General features: G+C 47.3%; 1 protein-coding gene across 2 annotated transcripts in view; it reads left to right on the plus strand.

The window, feature by feature from the left end:
- The window catches only part of LOC142566308 (uncharacterized), a 951,081-nt gene that overhangs the window by 354,450 nt on the left and 576,261 nt on the right, over positions 1 to 20,370 (plus strand). For both annotated transcript variants that reach the window (XM_075677216.1, XM_075677215.1), the window contains exon 6: positions 597 to 760. In XM_075677216.1, the coding sequence (XP_075533331.1) occupies positions 597 to 760 (164 nt within the window). The remainder of the gene's footprint in view (positions 1 to 596; positions 761 to 20,370) is intronic.

The following is a 20,370-nucleotide window of genomic DNA, read 5'->3' on the forward strand; positions in this document are numbered from 1 at the left end:
TCCCTGAGTTCCCACTCTCCCGCTCTAGTCCCCTCGTCTTGGGAACGAAGCTCACAGACGTCGGACGACAGCGCTCATTACCTCTGAAGTCTCTCCCTTTAAAACCAGCGGCCAGCTACAACACCTGCGCGTGACGTCAGTGCACTAACCCTTTAAAGCTAACATGCCGAGAATGACGAGGCCGCCTTTGACGAAGATAGGTCCTCCTATCGAAACGATGGCAAGCGTTTCTGAGGCACCTTATCCCTGTTTACGAACTTTAGACCACAGAACACATACCCAGTCACCCTAGTTGGCGTCAGATAGCTTCATTAAAGAGTGGCACATATTCGGTGACTCAAGTTGGTGTGAAAGAGGTAAGATACAGGCAATACTACATACCGCAAAGGGGGCGAGGCTCCCTAAGAATGCTAATCGTGTTAAACAAGCCCGACAGTTGGTTTTGAGCCCGGTTTTCTCAGCAGTCCGATGCTATCGACATCAGACCGGGGACTGCCCGGCCACCGAAGTTGGCATGAAATATGTTATACATGGACAGATACATCGCAAACTGAGTGAAGTTCCCAAAGAGTGCTAATCGCATTACTATGTCGCAGGCGGGCGGATCGTGAGCTGACGGTGCACTTCAACGCGCACTTCGCGCTGGGCGCCCCGCTGGATGCCGGTGATCTGTACCTGGTTGTGGCTGACGAGCTGCTGCATGGCCGCCTAGGCGTCTTCGGGGGACTCAAGGTGGACCTAGAGTCATTCAGCCTGCAAGGTGACGTCTTTCATTCTGTAAAACTTGAAATTAAGTCGTCATCATCATCATCATCATCACCTTGGCTACGCTTACTGCTGAGCAAAGCCAATACCATACTTAATCCAACTACCCCGGTCATGTGCTAATTGTGGCCATGTTGTCACTGCAAACTTCTTAATCTCATCCGCCCACCTAACTTTCTGCCGCCCCCTGCTACGCTTCCCTTCTCATGGAATCCAGTCCGTAACCCTTAATGACCATCGGTTATCTTCCCTCCTCATTACATGTCCTGCCCATGCCCATTTCCTTTTCTTGATTTCAACTAAGATGTCATTAACTCGCGTTTGTTCCCACACACAGTCTGCTCTTTTCTTATTCTTTAACGTTACGCCCATCATTCTTCTTTCCATAGCTCGTTGCGTCGTCCTCAATTTAAGTAGAACCATTTTCGTAAGCCTCCAGGTTCCTGCCCCGTAGGTGAGTGCTGGTAAGACACAACTGTTATACGCTTTTATTTTGAGGGATAATGACAACCTGCTGTTCATTATCTGAGAATGCCTGCCAAACGCACCCAAGCCCATTCTTATTCTCTGATTTTTTTCAGTCTCATGATCCGGATCCGCGGTCACTAGCTGCCCTAAGTAGATATATTCCCTTTCCAATTCCAGTGCCTCGCTACCTATTGTAAACTGCTGTTCTCTTTCGAGACTGTTTCCCTTTCTTTAACGCTGTGAGCTTGGTACTTCGCAGTCACGAAGGGCATGCGCGTTGTCAGTGTGACACAGCATTCTTGACAGGAAAGTAGCGAGCGCCGAGTTTTTAAGAAAGCAAACGCAAGCAAGGCAGATGGCGATTATTGTTGTGAGACAAATATACACCCCAAAGGGTGCAACCGTTTTAAGAGTGTTGCAGATATACACCCCAAAGGATGTACCTTTCTTTAACAGTGTGTCTCACCACACAACAATAAACGTCATCTGTCTTGTCCGCATTTCCTTTCTTTAACGCTGCGAGCCCGGTACTTCCCAGTAAAGAACGGCATGCGCGTTATCAGCATGACATAGCATTCCCGACCGGAAAGTAGCGGGCGCGGACAAAGGTGCACCCTTTGGGGTGTATATCTGCTACAGAACGATAATCGTCATCTGCCTTGCTTGCGTTTCCTTTCTTGAAAACGCCGCGCCCGCTACTTTCCTGTCGGCAAAGCTATCTCATGCTGATAATGTTTATGCCGTTCGTTACTGGGAAGTACCGGGCTCGCAGCGTTAAAGGAAATGCAGGCAAGACAGATTATTATTGTTGTGTCGCAAATATACACTCCGAAGGGTGCAACAGTTTTTAGAGTGTATCGGGCGCTTTACTGAAATCCGGCAGTGGCGTTCGTAGTCGTCGGCCTAGCAGCAGTTCTCCAGCAGTTCTGCAACAGGGAAGGACATATACATATAACTGAGCAGTTCCAGCCAGAAATCGTTTCCCCTTTCGGTATTGCCATTTCTTGGGTGTGTTGGTAAACTGACTTGGAAAACACATTTAGCTCCAGCAAAGAAGGACAGAAGGGAGACGACACTACAATACGCTACCACTAGCGCATTGTGGTGTCGTCCTCCTTCTGTCCTTGTTCGCTGGCGCTGGATATGCTTTCCAACTATTTTGGTAGTTTTTTAAGGATTCTTTTTACCACCTGAATCCCTTTTTCTGCTAGCCCGTTCGAGCATGAAAACCGCGGGCTTGAGGTGGAGTGCTTAAAATCATAGCGTTTTGAGAAGAGCAGACATTCGCGGCTGGAGAATGGTGGTCCATTGTCAATGCACACTTTGATCGGTATGTCGTGTCTGGCAAATATTCCACTTAATTTTTGGACAACACTGGCGGCTAATGTTTCCTGGAGCAGCTCTACCTCGCGGAAGTTTGATAATGTATCATACGCGCACACATGCGACTTCCCAGCGTATTGGAATACGTCTACGCCGATCCTATGCCACGCATGCGCTGGCACACGGCGTTTCTGGCACACTGCGCACTTCTTTTACAAGGTTTTCAATATCAGCGGTCATACCTGGCTAAAATGCTAAACTACGCGCACGCGACTTGCGCTCATTTAGGCCCATGTGGACGTGCACAGTGTTTCTGGCCGCATGCTAGTCGGGATCGTGACATTGCAGCCCTTCAGCAGTACGTCGCTTGCAGTCGAAAGTTCCGTCGCGAAGCCGGCCTTTCACCGGCTTGTTAGTCTGAAGGCAGATGATGACGCTTTGCAGGTAGCAGTGAATGCGTGTTTCTTTAGCTAGGCGATCCAACGTGGCATCGTTTACGATTGCCGAGACAGCACTGGCAGTATGAGCTTCGATGTCTTTGTCGGCCTCGAATCCTTGCGGCTTTGCGACCGAAGCACGCGACAGCCGCCAATTGCTTTGCTGGAACAAGCTGCAATTTGTAATTGTATCTGAGCAAACGAAGAAAGAAACGTTGCAGTCTCGGTGACATTTCAGCAATTGCCTTTTGCGAAATGTTTATGAGGGGATGGTGGTGTGTTTTGAGGATTACCATGCGACCATACAAAAAATGGTGACATTTCTCACACTCATATGCCACAGCCATTGCCTCCTTCTCCATATGCGAATATCGTTTATGAGCCTTCGTAAGTGCTCGCGAGGTATATGGAACTGGTTTCCATGCGTCCTCATAGCGTTGTAGGAAAGCTAAGCTGATGTCGTTTTACGGTGCATCTGAGGCTATCTTGGTATCTGGCACCGGGTCCAAGATAGCCAGCACAGACTGGCAGCTCAAATCGCTACAGAGACGCCACCATTCTTTTGCATGGTTCTCCAGCCATTCAAAATCACTGTCGTCTTTTATCAGGTCTCGCAGCAACGTTGTTATTTCTGCGAGTGCTGGTATGAACTTAGCGTAATAGTGGACGACACCTAGCATCCATTGAACGCCTTTCTTGTCGCCCGGTGGTGGAGTTTATGAAACCGCGAGTCGGGGCTTGGCCCTACGCCGTTTTCAGAAATGACGTCAACAAGGAAGAAAATATACGCTTATTTCGCATTTCTCAGCATTGAACGCCAGTCCCGCTTTGCGTGCGGACTGGAGGATTGCCTGTCGTCGTGCTCTTTTTCTGAGGCGCCCCGTACCAGCATGTCATCGAAATTCACCCCCGCGCCGGGTATTGCGTCAAAAATTTCGCTCATGCATTTCTAACATACTTCGGATGCTGAATTTACACCAAAAGCAAGCATAAGATAGCGATAACTGCCAAAGGTTGTCGGAAAAGTGCATAATCTGGATGCTGCTTCACGCAACGAAATCTTATGGAGTCCTGACGTGGCGTCTAGTCGTGAGAAAAATTTTGCTCCTGCTAGGTCTGCTTCTAGGTCCTCTCGGTGGGGCATCTGGAAGTGCTCGTGCTTCAGAAGCTCATTAATATTTCTAGGATCCATGCATATTCTTAGCCTGCCCTCTTTGGTTTTGACGATAACTAACCGACCTACCCACTCCGTTGGTTCTACATTGGCTATGGTACCTGCGTTCAGCATGCGCTCGAGTTCGGCCCGGAGTTATTTCAGCAGAGCCATGTGCCTGACCACTCACACGGTGGGCACGGCGTCTTCACACATCGTGTACTGCCGTGGTGCGCATCCGGCGTCAGCGAAGGCTTCGTGCACAAATTGTGCAGTCGCTGCCGTCGCATCAACCGACCCTACGAAGAGGCACTCGCTTCAAGGCCAATGATTGCTTGCTCATGTTTTACGACACAAAAGTCGACGGCCGCCTTGCCTACTGTGACCTTTAGTCTGGCTACTTCGAAGTACTTGATGACTCCTATCCCACAAGAGCGTAAAACGGAGTTGCTCTCAGCTCTCTCTAGGTTGGCCGCAAGATGCGATATACACCATGGAGCAGCAGGTTCGCTTGTGCACCGGCTTCCACCTTCAGGTTGAAGGGCTTGTTGCCGAATCGCGCTTGCATTAGCCAGTCACGATGGCGTATGACTCTCTCCACTGATACATCATCAAGTGTCAAGTCTTGATCGGCGCTGACTTCGGCCACTTGCCCTTTTTCTTGCTTTTGCATCGTACTGGAAAGCGGTTCTGTCCTCCGCATCTACGACAGGTTCGTCCAAACGCCGGGCCATTTCTGGGGCCGCGCTCACGATCCCGCACCTACGGCATCTGAGTACTGTGGGCTGATCAGTTTCCTTCGATCTGGATTCGATACGGTCGACCTGCCGCTGTGAGCGTGCCCAGAGTTGATGCTGTGCAGCTGACAACTCGCAGCCTTGCAGACTTGCTCTGCTCTCGCCAGTGTCAAAATGCTGTCACGAAAAAGGTTCTCGCGCACTTTGTCGTCGCTAATTCCAAATACAATTTGGTCACACATAATCGAATCTTCCGTAACGCTGAAGTTGTATGATCATGCGAGCTGCCTTAGGTTCCGTAAAAATAGGTCGAAAAACTCACCTTCTGCTTAAAACCGTGGACAAATATGTACCGCTCGTGTAATTCATTCATCACTGCGCAGTAGGGTGGCTTAGTCCTTTCTCTGGTCGTCCTCAGTGAAGGTGAAGTTGTTATAGATTTCTAATAGATGGTCGCCTGAGAGGCTAAGCAGCAGCTCGATCTTCGTAGCTTGATCTCGTGGCTTGTCTCTTGGTACCGTGGCGGTCAAGAAGAGCTCGAACTTTTCATTGAAAAGCTTCCATTGTTTATCAATGTCTCCACTCAGGCGTATCGGCTCGGGAGGCTTTACGAATTCCATATTGGCTCCTAGGGTTGTGATTCACTGGCGACGGTTCTCTAATCTCGCTTTTGACATTATCTTTCGTGTGGTTCATGCGAGGAATGCGAATAAGTCAAATGTGAGCTGACGAGAAAATGGTCGCATGGTTTATCTGCTGTTGAACTTCTTGAGTGCTGGTAGGAGAAAGAACATGTTGAGGAGGGTTCCGAAGGCACGTGTTATGAAGTTGCTATCGTCGGGCATGCGCAGTGACAGCAATCATTTGAAGCCTGAGATTCTCATTATCCCTGCATTAACTGGCGGAAATGTAAGGCTCTCGGTGGCACAAGAAACCGAGAGTGCCAAATCTTCTTGATGTGCTTTCTTTGTTTGACGCAAGCCAAATTGTTTCTGTACCCACGCATGGCGAATCGATTTTACACCTCGTGCTTATTACTGATCCAAATAACATGTCAGTGTGTTAATAATAATAATAATATGATGTTGGGCTGCTGAGCACGAGGTCGCGGGATCGAATCTCGGCCACGGCGGCCGCATTTCGATGGGGGCGAAATGCGAAAACACCCGTGGGCTTAGATTTAGGTGCATATTAAAGAGCCCCAGGTGGTCAAAATTTCAGGAGTCCTCCACTACGGCGTGCCTCATAATCAGAAAGTGGTTTTGGCACGTAAAACCCCAAAATTATTATGTCAATGTGTTAGACTGCATTAGTGATCACAAAATCCTTTACTGTGAATTCCAAATATTAAGAGAAAAATCACGTAACAGAAAGAAAACTATACTTGACTGTGGGCGAGCAGATATTAACGCGATCTCAAGTCTACATTCCTCCTTTTCTATTGATTTCTTAAGCTCTCTTAGTAACCGTGCAGCAAACAAAAACTGTACGCTTATCCGCCATAAATTATCTCACTAAGAGAAAAGTACATAACAAATATTACTGTAACTGAATAATAATAATTATGGGGCTTTACGTGCCAAAACCACTTTCTTATTAGGAGGCACGCCGTAGTGGAGGACTCCGGAAATTTCGACCACCTGGGGTTCCTTAACGTGCACCTAAGTCTTAAGTACACGGGAGTTTTCGCATTTCGCCCCCATCGAAATGTGGGCGCGCCGTGGCCGGGATTCGATTCCGCGACCTCGTGCCCAGCAACCCAACAGCATAGCTACTGAGCAACCACGGCGGGTATAACTGGATCAACACAAAGCACATGGTTCACGACTCATGTAAAACGTTGCATAAATAAAAAGAAACTCTTATACTCGCGAGCGAAACTGACCGCGTCTGAAGATGATTGGAAGCGTTACGGAGAACAGGTGCAGTTATGTAAAACTAAAATCTAAACAGCAAAAGACAAATTGTATAACAATGTTATCTGAAACATGCTAGAAAGCAAAAGCAAAAGAAATTGGAAAGTTGCAAATTCAAATTACGATTCCAAATGCCAAATATCAATAGCCAAAGACGGAAAACTCCTTCTTTCGTCAGACGCCGCAATAGAATTTGGTAATTTCTGTAGCTCTGGCTTTACTGATGAAATCCCAATTCATCTACTCTACCTGTTATTTCTTTCACTTCTCATATGCAAGATATGTATATCACTCCCGAATGCATCGCAATACCCATTGATCGCCTTCCTGCGAATTCTGCACCTGGGCCTGACGACATACGCCCTAAGCTAGTTAAGATAGCAAAGCCACAAGCAAGTCATATGTTAAGCGCTGTGTTTCAACAATCTCTCGACACAGGCTGTGTACCCGACGAGTGCAGAGTACAGCACAATGCGTTGGCGGGCTAGTTGGTGCGAATCCATGAATACTTTGTTTAGCGCAAAACGACAGGCACCTTGACAGCGCCTTGTCCTGTCGTCTTTCTTGTGCCTGTCGTTTGCGCCAAACAAAGTATTTATGGAGTGGAGAGTAGCCCGCGTAATCCCTATATTTAAATCCGGTGACAGCTCTAACCAAAACTAACTACAGGCCAATCTTGCTCACTAGCATCCGGAGCAAACTGCTAGAGCACATCATTTCATCTGCAGTCATGAAGTACTTAGGGGAAAATAAGCTTTTTCTAAGCAGCATGGCTTCCTGCGTAGTCAGTCTTGCGAAACTCAGTTGTTTGAGCTAATTGCCTACATTCACATTGCTGTACATGATATGCGCCAGATTGACGACGTTCTTGTGGATTTTAGAAAAGCTTTCCACAAGGTCCCTCGCGCTGGGCTAATGAAAAACTTACCAGTCTTAAACACTCACGTAACCAATTGCACAGCCGAGTTCCTGACTAACCGCTATCAAACCGCTGTAGTCAGAGAATAATTCTCCATTAACACACGCGAAATCGGAAGTGCCGCAGGGATCTGTGCTCGGACCGATTCTATTTCTAATTTACATTATTGCTATCGCTAATTTAAAAATATGGATTTTTTACGCGCCAAAACCACTTTCTGATTATGAGGCACGCCGTAGTGGCGGAGTCCAGAAATTTTGACCATCTGGGGTTCTTTAACATGCACCTAAATCTTAGTAGACGAGTGTTTTCGCATTTCGCCCCCATCGAAATGCGGCCACCGTGGCCGGGATTCGATCCCGCGACCTCGTACTCAGCAGCCCAACATCATAGCCACTGCGCAACCATGGCGGGTATATCGTTAATTTCTTGGCTTCCACCGTAAAGCTATTCGCGGATGACTACGTGATATATAGAAAGGTGACTAACACTGAAAGTGCTAATAACTTGCAGAACGACCTAAACAGGTTGATAAATCGTGCCAGGACTGGCAGATGGAAGTCAAGGTGAACAAACCAAACCGTTTTTTTTTCACTGCAAAATTAAGCCCAATAACGCATCACTACACACTGAATAACCAGTTGAACATGTATCCAACTTTAAATACCCCGATGATCATTTAGCGTCTGATTTATCATGGAACTTAAATATTGACACTACAACTAGCAGCGCTTTTAAAACACTCAGATCCATTAGGCGTAACTTGCATTTCGCCAACTCTGCTACTAAACCTTTAGCTTACAATACACTAGTCCGCTCTAAACTTGATTATGCTTCACAAATCTGGAGCCCTCACCAGGCATACCTCATAAAAACTCCAATCTCTTCAGAACAAAAGTGCCCGTTTCATAACAAGGAATTACTCTCAGACACGTAGCATTACTGAAATGAAATGTCCCTAAACTCGCCTTCTCTACAATCGCGCAGACTACTGTCAATTTTCTCTCTTTTAGAAAATCTATCACAAACGTTCCCATCTATCGCTACTTATCAAACCTGCCCCCTGAATATTTGCTCGACTAGACCGCGAATTGAAATGGCTGCCTTTCTTCGCCCGAACAAACCGGTATGAATATTCACATTTAGTCCTCGCTGTTTGTCATTGGAATCAACTATCACAAGATATTGTCTGTATGATAAACCATGATGAATTCACTCGCAAATTAAATCTTCATCTTGGTGTCTGAATGACTTCGCATAATCGTCTCAGATTTATTATGTGCTTATGTTTTCTTGTTAACAACACTATATAACATGAACAAATTTGTTCACTTTACTATTCTTTTAGGATGTGAATGCTCAGCCTCGTTTGTTTATACTCCCAGGTAGCACTAAAGAGATACATAACGTGTTATAGCGTTTATCCGAGACCATAAAACGGTTTAAAGAAGAAACGAGTAAGATAACTTGGTTGTTGAACGTCGTATATATCTGCTAATGTCCGGCTTAATTACATTTTTCAGACGATCTAGAACAGCTCTTCAAAACGTATTCGAAAAGCTGCTCTTGAAATAGGATTGGGAAAGACACAAATAATCCCTTTACCAGGGCTCTTCCTATATGATTTCTAAAGGCTTTTAACACATTTTCAAAAAGCTGGTCTAGAAGTAGTCTTGAGAGGTTTACGATAATCTGAAGCTCGTTTTCGCGGTTTTCAAATCAGCTTCTCAGCTCCTGGCGCAGTGCCAAGCACTGTTGCCTATCACGGTCGACCCAACCTCGAAGAAGTCACATGAAAAGGAACATGTCCACGAAAATGAATCCGCAACGCCGCCTTCGGTATGCAGCAACGACGTTTACAACTAAAACGGGCATCCGCTAAGAAATGGGCGCGTCTTCACAATCGGCCTGGCCAGCGCTTTTGTGCCAAGAGCGCAGGAAATGAGCATATCACAAAGCAACACTTTATTGCAGAAATAATACTTATGCAATGTTTGAGCAAAATATATGGGAAATGCAAAGTAAATCGAATTAAGAGCACATCAAGAATGACTAAAACTCCCACAAACAATTCTTAATGGACTAGAAATTGATCAACAATGACTAGAACATGCATAAACGAAGTTCATAAGTACGCATACCGCGACGAACATGAAGAATGCGAAGTGTGCTAAAGTTTCTTATTTTGCACAGTAAAGGGTACATGCTGTCAGATGAACAGACTAGAGTTATTTAGAAATTGATATCACAGCAACTGCAAGAAGCGGAATGAAAATTCTATATTGAATCGCATGGTAGCTGCCTAGAAGCAATGTTACAAATAATCTAGAAGCTTGAAAAGAACGAAATGAATAACGACACATACTATCAAAAATCAATGCTCCTGTTATGGGAACCAAACAACGGTAACATAGCAAAATTGAAAAAGAATTGACTGTACGGTACATACAATTTAGTAATGGTGAAGGAATTAAATAAACTATAGAACGAAAAAGACAACAATTAAGTGTAAGATAGCATAGAATACTCAAACAATGAAATCTGTGTAAAAACAGAGCACCACTGTAATGCAGAGTATGATGAGACTGAGTAACGCCACATAACGAACAACAAACGAGCGTCCCGTTGCAGTCTTTGACTTTGGGACCCTCGTCTGTATATTGTCTCTTACCAATTCATTGTACTTAAAGAATAATAAACTAAACTGAAGACACGAGAAGTGAATGTGAAAGCATCATTATTTGAAACTTGTCTAAACCTGGAAATTAACTGGGATGCACAGGAAGCTGCGTTTCAGTTATCGAGGGAGCAATGGTCATAATAAATACGAACCGGCTTAAATAAACAGCATTGTACAAAAGGCACATATGTGCCACTCTCGCAAAAACAGGCATATGGTCGCAATGAATCATCTGCAAGCCCATAAATACATTCATACACTTTGCACACATCTACAGTCTCCTAAAGAAAAAAGAAATTGGTTCGCTATCCCGGCGCTGCGAAAGTGGATGTCCAGAGAAGCTGTTTAATACCACCACTACCACCGCTGTGGGGGTATGCAACGCTTTACTGCTTTAGAGTGATGGTAATTTTGACAGCACACCGCCGCCCGTAGCGATGCTGCAACAACACTGAAATCAGGTGCTAGTCGGGTTATTCCATATACACAAGCTTAGGGACGTCACTTCCCACGTCGCAAGCCATCATCACCACGGCAGTTTGCACAACAGTAATCGCTACCAGGAAAGGTATACGGGGAGCGCCACGTGATTGGCAATGTTACGAGGCGCACCTTATGGTGGATCCACACGACGGACGGCTCCGCGAAAATCTGTTCCGCGGAGGCTTATTCCGCCGTCCGGCTGCGAAGCGCATCCAGACGACGGGCGGAGTCAGTAGACGACCCAGCCGGAAGAATAAAGATGGCGGCACCGCCCGAAGTGACTGCCGTCCGCCTCAAACCTGTGAAGTCTTCGTCGTCCACTGTGTGGCCCGTAACTTTCAAACTGAGGCTTGTGTTTGGTTTGTGTCCAGAATCTTCGACAGCAAAGTATTCGTGATGGGTGGGCACCGTTTCCGAAAGCCATACTCAGATTCTCGGCGTGTATGCTTAGTGTGGCTGTATTGGCTGAACATGGCCTCGAAGGTTATGCGGCGGCCCGGGTGGATCTCAGTGGCCGTAAGTTACAAATGCTTGCTTGTTTCCATTGTCATACGTGTTTTTCACTCTGAATGGAGATCGAAATGGAACGGCGGTTGGCCGCGATGGTTGTTTTGTCCAAATTGGATCATGACGAGTACTTGGTTCATCGAAAGAGGTCTTGTTGGCAAAAGGACTATATCGCCAACAAGCATCTCGGTATGCAAAACCACTTGCACCCAGAGCTGTTGGTCAGTGACATTGAGGAATACCGGAGGCTGCTTCGAGTGACAAGAGAGCAGTCTCTTTAGTTTCTGCCAAATCGTCTCTTTCGCTCTCGTGTCCGCGTAATCGGTGGGAGTCATGTCCCACAGCGCGGGAAACCGCTCCGCGAGATGCAAGAAGGAGAAAGTTCGCTCGAGTTCGCTGCAGTCGCTCTCGTGCGAGTCGCGCGCGCAAACACGCACGAACGGCGTCAACAGCGATGAAGCTGTTTCAGAAAGATCCCAAAGCCGCGCTAGTTACCAGACTGTAGAGCACGCTAGGCTAAATCCGCAGCATTGGAATCCGGATGCGAAAAATAGCTCGGCATTTTCCGTCCCTGGGGGTCGCGGACGACGCGCGCACGGCATGAATTCGTGACGCGTAGTCACGCGCAGTCCATCGCGGTAAAAGACGGATTTAGTCCGTCCTCTGGATCCATCATTATCAACAATTATGCGGCTCGAATGCTTGCTTTGCGCTTGTTCTTTATTGAACGCTGTTCTGTATGCTGTATCCATGATTCCAAATAATGTTGGCACTGTGCGCTTCACTTTGTTGAAGCCTTGCGGGGCTACGGACCACTGCTACTGGCCCCGCACTGCCGCCACGATCGGCCCACATTTTCGGTAACAGACAGAAAAAATGCCGACCAACTAGGTGCTAACAGCTTCGCTGTGAAAGGCACTCTGAATGACAAAAAAGCGTTCACACGTGTAGCCCCGAGCAAACAGCGCGCTCGGATATTGACTATTTTACTAATAACGCTAACCACATGCCTGGTTACTTGCGCCGTAATTTTAGCTCGGCCACTTGTTCCCTGAAGCTAACTCTTTACAAAACTTTAGTTCGCTCCAAATTGCAGTATGCTTCAGCCATTTGGGATCCGACTCAGTCTTCATTAGTTTCTACGCTAGAAAGTATTCAAAACCGCGGTGCACGCTTTGTCTTATCTAATTATTCTCGCTATGCAAGTACCTCTTCAATAAAGCGAACTCTTAACCTACCTGATCTTTCGTCACGCCGCAAATGTTCCCTTCTCTCCCTTTTTCACAAAGTTTTTCACTTGAACCCCCTTTTAAAAGAAACCCTTCTTGCCCCTCCGTGTTATATTTCGGCCCGCACTGACCACAGGCTTAAAGTCGGGGTGCCAATGTGCCGTACAATCCGGTACAGTGACTCATTCATCCATAGGACAAGCACGGACTGGAATCGCCTTCCCGCATCAATCGCACTCATCGCCGACTCTACCAACTTCAAAACCGCTTTTCAGAATGCATTTTGTTAACATTTTTTGTTAATACTTTTTCTTCGTATTTTTACTGCATCACTTTTGCTTTCGACTCCACTCCTTTCTGTAACACATTCGGGCCTTGAAAGTACGTGAAATAAATAAATAAATAAGTAAATAAATAAATAACTAAATAAATACTTTACCAGTTCACCCCCACTTTCGCACCTGAAAATATTTGGCACACAGTCCAGGCAGAGTTCTATTCATGAACAACTTCTGAGCACACCACCTTGTATTCTGCAGTTCCGCTGGCAATGGCACTGTCATACATGATGCTACTTAAAATGTTTTCTATGTTCACACACTTGCTCCCCTGGACAGGTATGCCCAGATATTTGCACTGGTGCTCCATTTCATCGAAGTGGACATGAAATTTTGCACTACGCTGCTAGCTGAAATGTTTCGGATGCAGATGCAGTGGCTTCACCAAAACGACTTGCCCACATACCATCCCTGACACATGTATGCGCTCGCTCTTCAATTGGTAGCACTGAACTTTATGTGTACCGTCTGGGTGCACTTGCCAGATAAGTGAACAGGCCTCACACTCAAGCTTTTGCAGTTTATTATGAAACATATAACAGCACACTTAAGCTACAATGTGATAGATACAGTAAATTTTATTACTTATTAAAGTGGCATGACCACAAAATATGCAACTACAACAGTGTATGCAGATCATAAAAATAAGCATAACCACTGCTAAGTATAAAAATGTATTGCGGAAATTCTTTTGAACAGGCTGTTCAATGCAATGGGCACACAATATGTAGATCCCACATTAGGTATACTAAGCATTTCAACTACGTAATCACAATGTAAATTGCGTTCACTCGCCTTTCCTGTGCTCGCAATCTGATTCTTAGCATTCCTAAACGATTTCGAGGAATTCTTTTAAAGTGGATTAGGGAAGATGCCCCAATGTATATCCACATATTCTCCCACCCTTTGACCAGGGGCCACTGTGTGGATGCCAGTGCCCTGAATGAGAACAATCAGTTGGTACATTACAATGGAGCAAGAATTAAAGCTACTATTTACTTAAGGTATTATCACGTTTTGTGTCACCTGTCATGCGCTTACTACCATTCTAGACACCACGCTAAGTTACCAAGCATTAGTACGATGTTGCTGTATTTATTGGCACCTTGTCGCCTTGTAATCACATTTTCTACTAAGACCTCCAGGTAGGGACCAATATATTCATACAATGTAGGAACCGTCTTTAAACAACGTGCGTAAGTTCGTGCGCCCTCCAAGAGGACAACGGCCTATTGGTGAAAAAGACGAAGACATAATGGCACGTACATTCACCCCACGTACTCACATCGTAGCTGGCCGTTGTCGGGGAAAACAAGGACAGGTGACGCGACGCTCGAGAGAGAAGGCATCTCCTGTTCGGAACGCGGCAGTCGCCTTTTTATTTATTTCCAGGCACGAGTTAGCCCACAATAAATAGTTGGGTCTGAACCCCTTGAACTCTCACAACTCTGGTGGAGGGGCGGGGTAATGATTTCCAGCCCCATTCGAGTAAAGCAAAGCAGCCGCGCCATTTCAGACCCAAAGAGCTCTCGCCTGTCCACCAGCGCACGAGCCGTCGCCTGCGTGGTGAGCCGCCTGAGTTTCCTCTTTTGCCGGAGCAGCAGCAGCAGACAACACCGAAATGGCATCGCAGACCGCCTCAACCCACATCGTCGCTGATCATCCGCGGACGCCCGAGCCTTTCCGCGGCGACACCTTCGAAGACGCGGAGGACTGGTGGGAAGGCTTTGAGCGCGTCGCGGACTAGTCTGGATGCGAACGCTACTTCGCGTCGCAAGACTGTGCACGAACGTGGTTTGAAAATCATGAAGCTGCCCTCCAGTCGTGGGATGACTTCCGACAGGAGCTGTTGGCCACGTATCCGACCACAGACAACAGGGAAAGAGCTGAAGCCGCTTTGCAAGCCAAAAGCCAACAAAGCAACGAAAGCGTGGCAATGTATCTCGAAGATCATCATCATCTTCATCAGCCTGGTTACGCGCACTGCAGGGCAAAGGCCTCACCCATACTTCTCCAACTACGCCGGTCATGTACTAATTGCGGTCATGTCGTCCATGCAAAATTCTTAACCTCATCCGCCCACCTAACTTTCTGGCGCCCCCTGCTACGCTTCCCTTCCCTTAGAATCCAGTCCGTAACCCTTAATAACAATCGGTTATCTTCCCTCCTCATTACATGTCCTGCCCATGCCCATTTCTTTTTCTTGATTGCAACTAAGATGTCATTAACTCGCGTTTGTTCCCTCACCCAATCTGCTCTTTTCTTATCCCTTAACGTTAAACCCATCATTCTTCTTTCCATAGCTCGTTGCGTCGTCCTCAATTTAAGTAGAACCCTTTTCGTAAGCCTCCAGGTTTCTGCCCCGTACGTGAGTACTGGTAAGACACAGCTGTTATAAACTTTTCTCTTGAGGGATAATGGCAATTTACTGTTCATGATCTGAGAATGCCTGCCAAAAGCACCCCAGCCAATTCTGATTCTTCTTATTATTTCAGTCTCATGATCCGGATCCGCGGTCACTACCTGCCCTAAGTAAATGTATTCCCTTGCCACTTCCAGTGCCTCGGTACCTATCGTAAACTGCTGTTCTCTACCAAGACTGTTCGAGACATATCTCGAAGATATGTCCCGCTTATTCCGCCGGGCCGATACGAGCATAAGCGAGGATAAGAAGCTTCGACATCTAATGCGCGGTGTCAAGCAGGAGCTTTTTGCCGGTTTACTTCGGAGCCCTCCACGCACCGTCGCAGAATTCCGCATCGAGAAGACAACTATGGAAAGGAAACTTCAATAGCGAGCGAGGCTCTACAACCTTGATATGAACGTCGTATCTGTGGATGCAATGTTGGCAATGTTCGGGAACCGCGCCGAGGTCTTACGAGAACTCGTAAGATCTGCGGTTCGAGATGTTCTCCAGAGACAACAGCTGAAAAATGGCCCTACAGCGGTCTCTTCATTAGCAGAAGTTGTTCGCAAAGAAGTGAGACAAGCAGCCCGCGAACAGCACCCGCAAGCACAGCCACAAAAGGGGTCAACGGTACCGCCAACGGTATCGTACGCCGACGTACTAGGAGGATCCCCAGGACGTACTTTCGTCATGGCAACTACCCATGTTCCCGAACATCGGTTCTTGCCGCCTCCGCCTGAGACGAGATTCCGGAAGGCTGACATATGGCGCACTCCTGATATAATCCCACTCTGCCACCAGTGCGGCGAAGCTGGTCTTCTCTACAGGATGTGCGAATACGGCCCAGCGGGACTTCGGCGGTTTCTATAAACGCTCCTTGCCCAAGAAACAGCGAAGGCCCTTTTGAAATCGAGGAGTATTTGTCAACGCGCCGAAGCCCGTAGACCTCAAAGCAACATAAACCTCGGACACCGCCCTTGCGCAACGTTGCACAGGCGTTTCTTGAAGCCTTTCAAGCTGCTTCACGTGCCTCGGATACACCACAATGCAAATGATGTGAGCTCCTATCACCATATGGGCGTCAGTGGCAACCGCTGCATCGCGTTCACCGCGGCGGCAGCCTAGCGTCGGAGCGTAAACAAACTTAAATCTCGGAAGCAACGTCGGAATAGCACCCAGGGTGCTAGCGGAACTGCCCTGCGGCGAGAGACGCGCAGCACTGACCCCCCGGCGCCCAGGGGATATGTTTTTCGTATGCGCGTCGGGACCCACTGCCTCATCGCGCGGGCAGCCAGCGTAAACTAACTCGACCGCACTCTGGAATTCCGGCATGTCTAGGGGACAAACGCATACAACACGCGCGAAGAAACCTCCTCCGTAGTGCAGAGTCATATATTCAAGTAGAAAAAGCCCCCACATTTTCTCACCCGTGGCTGCGGACAAACGGCTGGCGATCCCTCACATGAACGTCTCGTGTGCGTGTCGTGCTCGTTTCCGTTTACCGACTGTCCACCGTGTCGCGCAGAGTCAGACTCTCGTCGGTTCTTTCGCGCGCAGGCTCCCTTTGCGCCGTCTCAAACAAGAGCTGAGAGTTTCCGCTGTACATTTAGCAGGCCTTTCATTTCGGACGCCGTCAGTGCGCATCATTGTGGTTAGATGATCGGCGCTTCTGAGCAGGCGCGATCACACTAAGCTATGAACCCAAGCGTGCCGTGCCGATACCGTTGAGTCCCATGTATATTAAAGCGAATAGCTTACTGTCTCCGGCTGTTTTTCTGGTTGGTAAGAGGTCAGTGGTCGGCCGTAAGTACTGCTGAACGAAAACATTCGTTCTTTTGCTCTCTCGCCAACTATATTTCGCTCGCTCGTTCTTTCGTTCGATCGCTCGTTCGGGCTATTACCTTTTACTGACATTCATCGACGGTGCTTTCTGCACGTTGTCTACGTTGTGCTCACAGTAGAATTAACCGCAACACTTTCTGCAGAGCACCGCTCCTAGTAACGGCTGTATTCCTTCGGTGCCATCGAAAGTGACGTTCGCTTTTTACTCAATACCTTTATTTATGCGTAATATAGAGAAAGCTTTACAAGTACACCGCATAACAATGCTTACAAAATAGAACACGAGAAAAATTAACATGCCGTCGGTAAAATACATCTCACTGCGCAAGAAACTGAAAACAAAACGTGTAAAAAGCCATTTGGGCGGGCACTGCGCTCAGTTGTAGCAGCTCTTTGAATTTTGCTGCGTGTCCTTCGGTAGCTACGTGCGATAGAAAGTGGCTCCATTTGACGATGAATTTGAAAAACGATGAGTGTGACATATCGGTCGTTTCTCATTTGCACCAGTGGTCATGAAAAAAAAGTTTCTGCAGGGGATTGGAAGAAATCGTAAAAAAACAATTGAATGATGATAAATTTTATGCAAAGCGAAAGCTATTGAAATAGAGGACCCGCCACGGTTGCTTAGTGGCTGTGGTTTTGGGCTGCTAAGCACGAAGTCACGGAATGGAATCCCGGCCACGGCGGCCGCATTTAGATGGGGGCGAAATGCGAAAACACCCGTGGTGCACGTTAGGTGCACGTTAAAGAACCCCAGGTGGTCCAAATTTTCGGAGTCCCCCACTACGGCATGCCTAATAATCAGAAAGTGGTTTTGGCACGTAAAATCCCATAATTTAATTTTTTTCTTTAATTTAACATAGAGGGTGCTCTTCAGAATCGCCACTAACACCCCGCGTGGTCTACTGACTGGCAGCACTCCTCCGAAGTCGATGTGGAGCTGTTGTCCGCGTCACAAAAAGCGGCTTCAATGCTACTGCCCTCGCGCGCCCTGTCTTCGTGGCCTGCTGCGGTGTTCACTTCGTTTGCAATCGTTCGTCTCTTCTGACGTGAGCTCAACACCATAAAAGGCTTCTTTTTCCTAGCCGAACTCATGCTAACGCAGGGCGAATACAGCAGCAATTGACACGACGAGTGCGGATTGATCAATGGAGAATTCTCCCGCCAAGAACGGCGGTGTAGAAAACCCAGCACGCAAACTGAACAGGTACGGCCAGTCATATTAAAACATTTTCGAAAGGTATTCACCGCTCGTTTTTAAGCTGTCCTGCTTGCGACGTTTTCAATGCGTCGACTTTGGTCAAAAATCTGTTTGAGACGTTGAATCCATTATTTCGATGTGTTGAAGACTTTGTGTACTACCTGGGACCTGGGGCGTAGCCACGGGGGGGGGGGGCTTATGCGGCTTCAGCAGCCCCCCCCCCCCCCGGAATTTTTTCGTGCTGTCATGCAACACCAACCAAAACAAACCCCTGGGCCGGATATCATTCTGGAATTGGTCTAGAATGTCTTTTTCATGCTCGTAAAGATATTTCAGCGCTCACATTACAAACTCGGGCTGGATTTCACGGCAGCGCCCATGCACCGGCAGTCACGTAACGCAAGGAGCCTCATGCGAGCACGAAGTTTCAAGGGCGTTTTGATGGCAAGTGGGCTCGTCGCGGCTTCTCGCGGAGGCCGCGGTATCTACGGAGCGCATGGATTTCAATTTCGAAACTTTATGGGTGTAATGTTCTCATGAAATTTTGATGCGAAAGGTGCCTTGACACTTCCAAAGTCGTGCTTTAGATTTTCAATTGCGCAACGTTGTGCGTTTAATGTTCTTATAAGCATTTGACGCTAAAGGTGCATCAACATTTCTAATGTCGTACATCGTGCCATACAATGAGGCAAGCCAAATCAACACACTATCAGACAAGCTGAAAAAACACGCAGCGAGGTCCGATGAGACGGAGCGTTGTAGTGATTCATTTGTGCCGTTATGTCACTGAAAAGAATATCAACGTTTCACCTGCGCCAAAGCACCCATGTCAAGACACTAAAGCCAGCAAAAGTGACTTAGTTATTTTTCTACTTTTATTAATAATAATATTTGGGGTTTTACGTGCCAAAACCACTTTCTGATTATGAGGCACGCCGTAGTGGAGGACTCCGGAAATTTTGACCACCTGGGGTTCTTTAACGTGCACCTAAACCTAAGCACACGGGTGTTTTCGCATTTCGCCCCCATCGAAATGCGGCCGCCGTGGCCGGGATTCGATCCCGCGACCTCGTGCTCAGCAGCCCAACACCATAGCCACTGAGCAACCACGGCGGGTCTACTTTTATTCGCGAGCACACATTGAGCCTGTTCAATTTTCTTCTACTCACTACCCGCCGGCTGCCGAGCCAGCCACAGCGCATGCGTTGTTCCCGTGTTGCCGCGATCACCACGCAGCGCACTTCGGTGCGCGTTCGTTTTTCCCTGGCCGAATGGATTTTTGCCTGGCAGAGTTTTGCACGCTTTCTGGATAGCAGACGATTGAAAGAAATAATTATCGCTCGCCGCCATCACTGCGGCTACTCGACGGATTGCAATGCGTTCGCTTGAGCACAGCCGCTCCGGAAAGTCTTGTCTCCGGTTTAGGATACCTAGCAGTATGCGTATGGTTTTGTGTGGACCAAGCCTCTCGCGTTTTATTCGATATTCCTTCGGTAGCTACATTAGCTGCCCAAAGTAGGCATTGAATGGCGGCCAACGTGCTTTCCTTTGATTTTTTTTAATTAGGTGCTCCGGCCCCACAAAAGAAAAAAAAATTACCGACGATTACGTTACTTCCTAATGCGAAATTTGAGCGCAGCAAATAAGCTGTTTCACCTTTTCGATAGATTGAGGCAAAGAAATCGAGCAACACATGTATGCGCTATCACAGAATTTTTTTTTTATGTTTCACACGTATTCCTTTAACAAAGACTCCACTAACAGTTCTTGACAGTCATGAAGGAAGCTTTGTGGTCGCAGAAATAGACTGATATATGTTCGACTTGGTACACCAATGCTTGATTCTCAAAGACGAGATCTATACAAGTGCCTCGCGAGGTTGTCACAGCCGTGGGACGCGTTACGAGCGAGAGGAACGGGATGTTCTCCCGCATAAGTGTTAGGAAATTGCTGTTTGTCTTTATG

Source organism: Dermacentor variabilis, unplaced genomic scaffold (assembly GCF_050947875.1).
Source record: "Dermacentor variabilis isolate Ectoservices unplaced genomic scaffold, ASM5094787v1 scaffold_12, whole genome shotgun sequence".
Taxonomy (NCBI): domain Eukaryota; kingdom Metazoa; phylum Arthropoda; class Arachnida; order Ixodida; family Ixodidae; genus Dermacentor; species Dermacentor variabilis.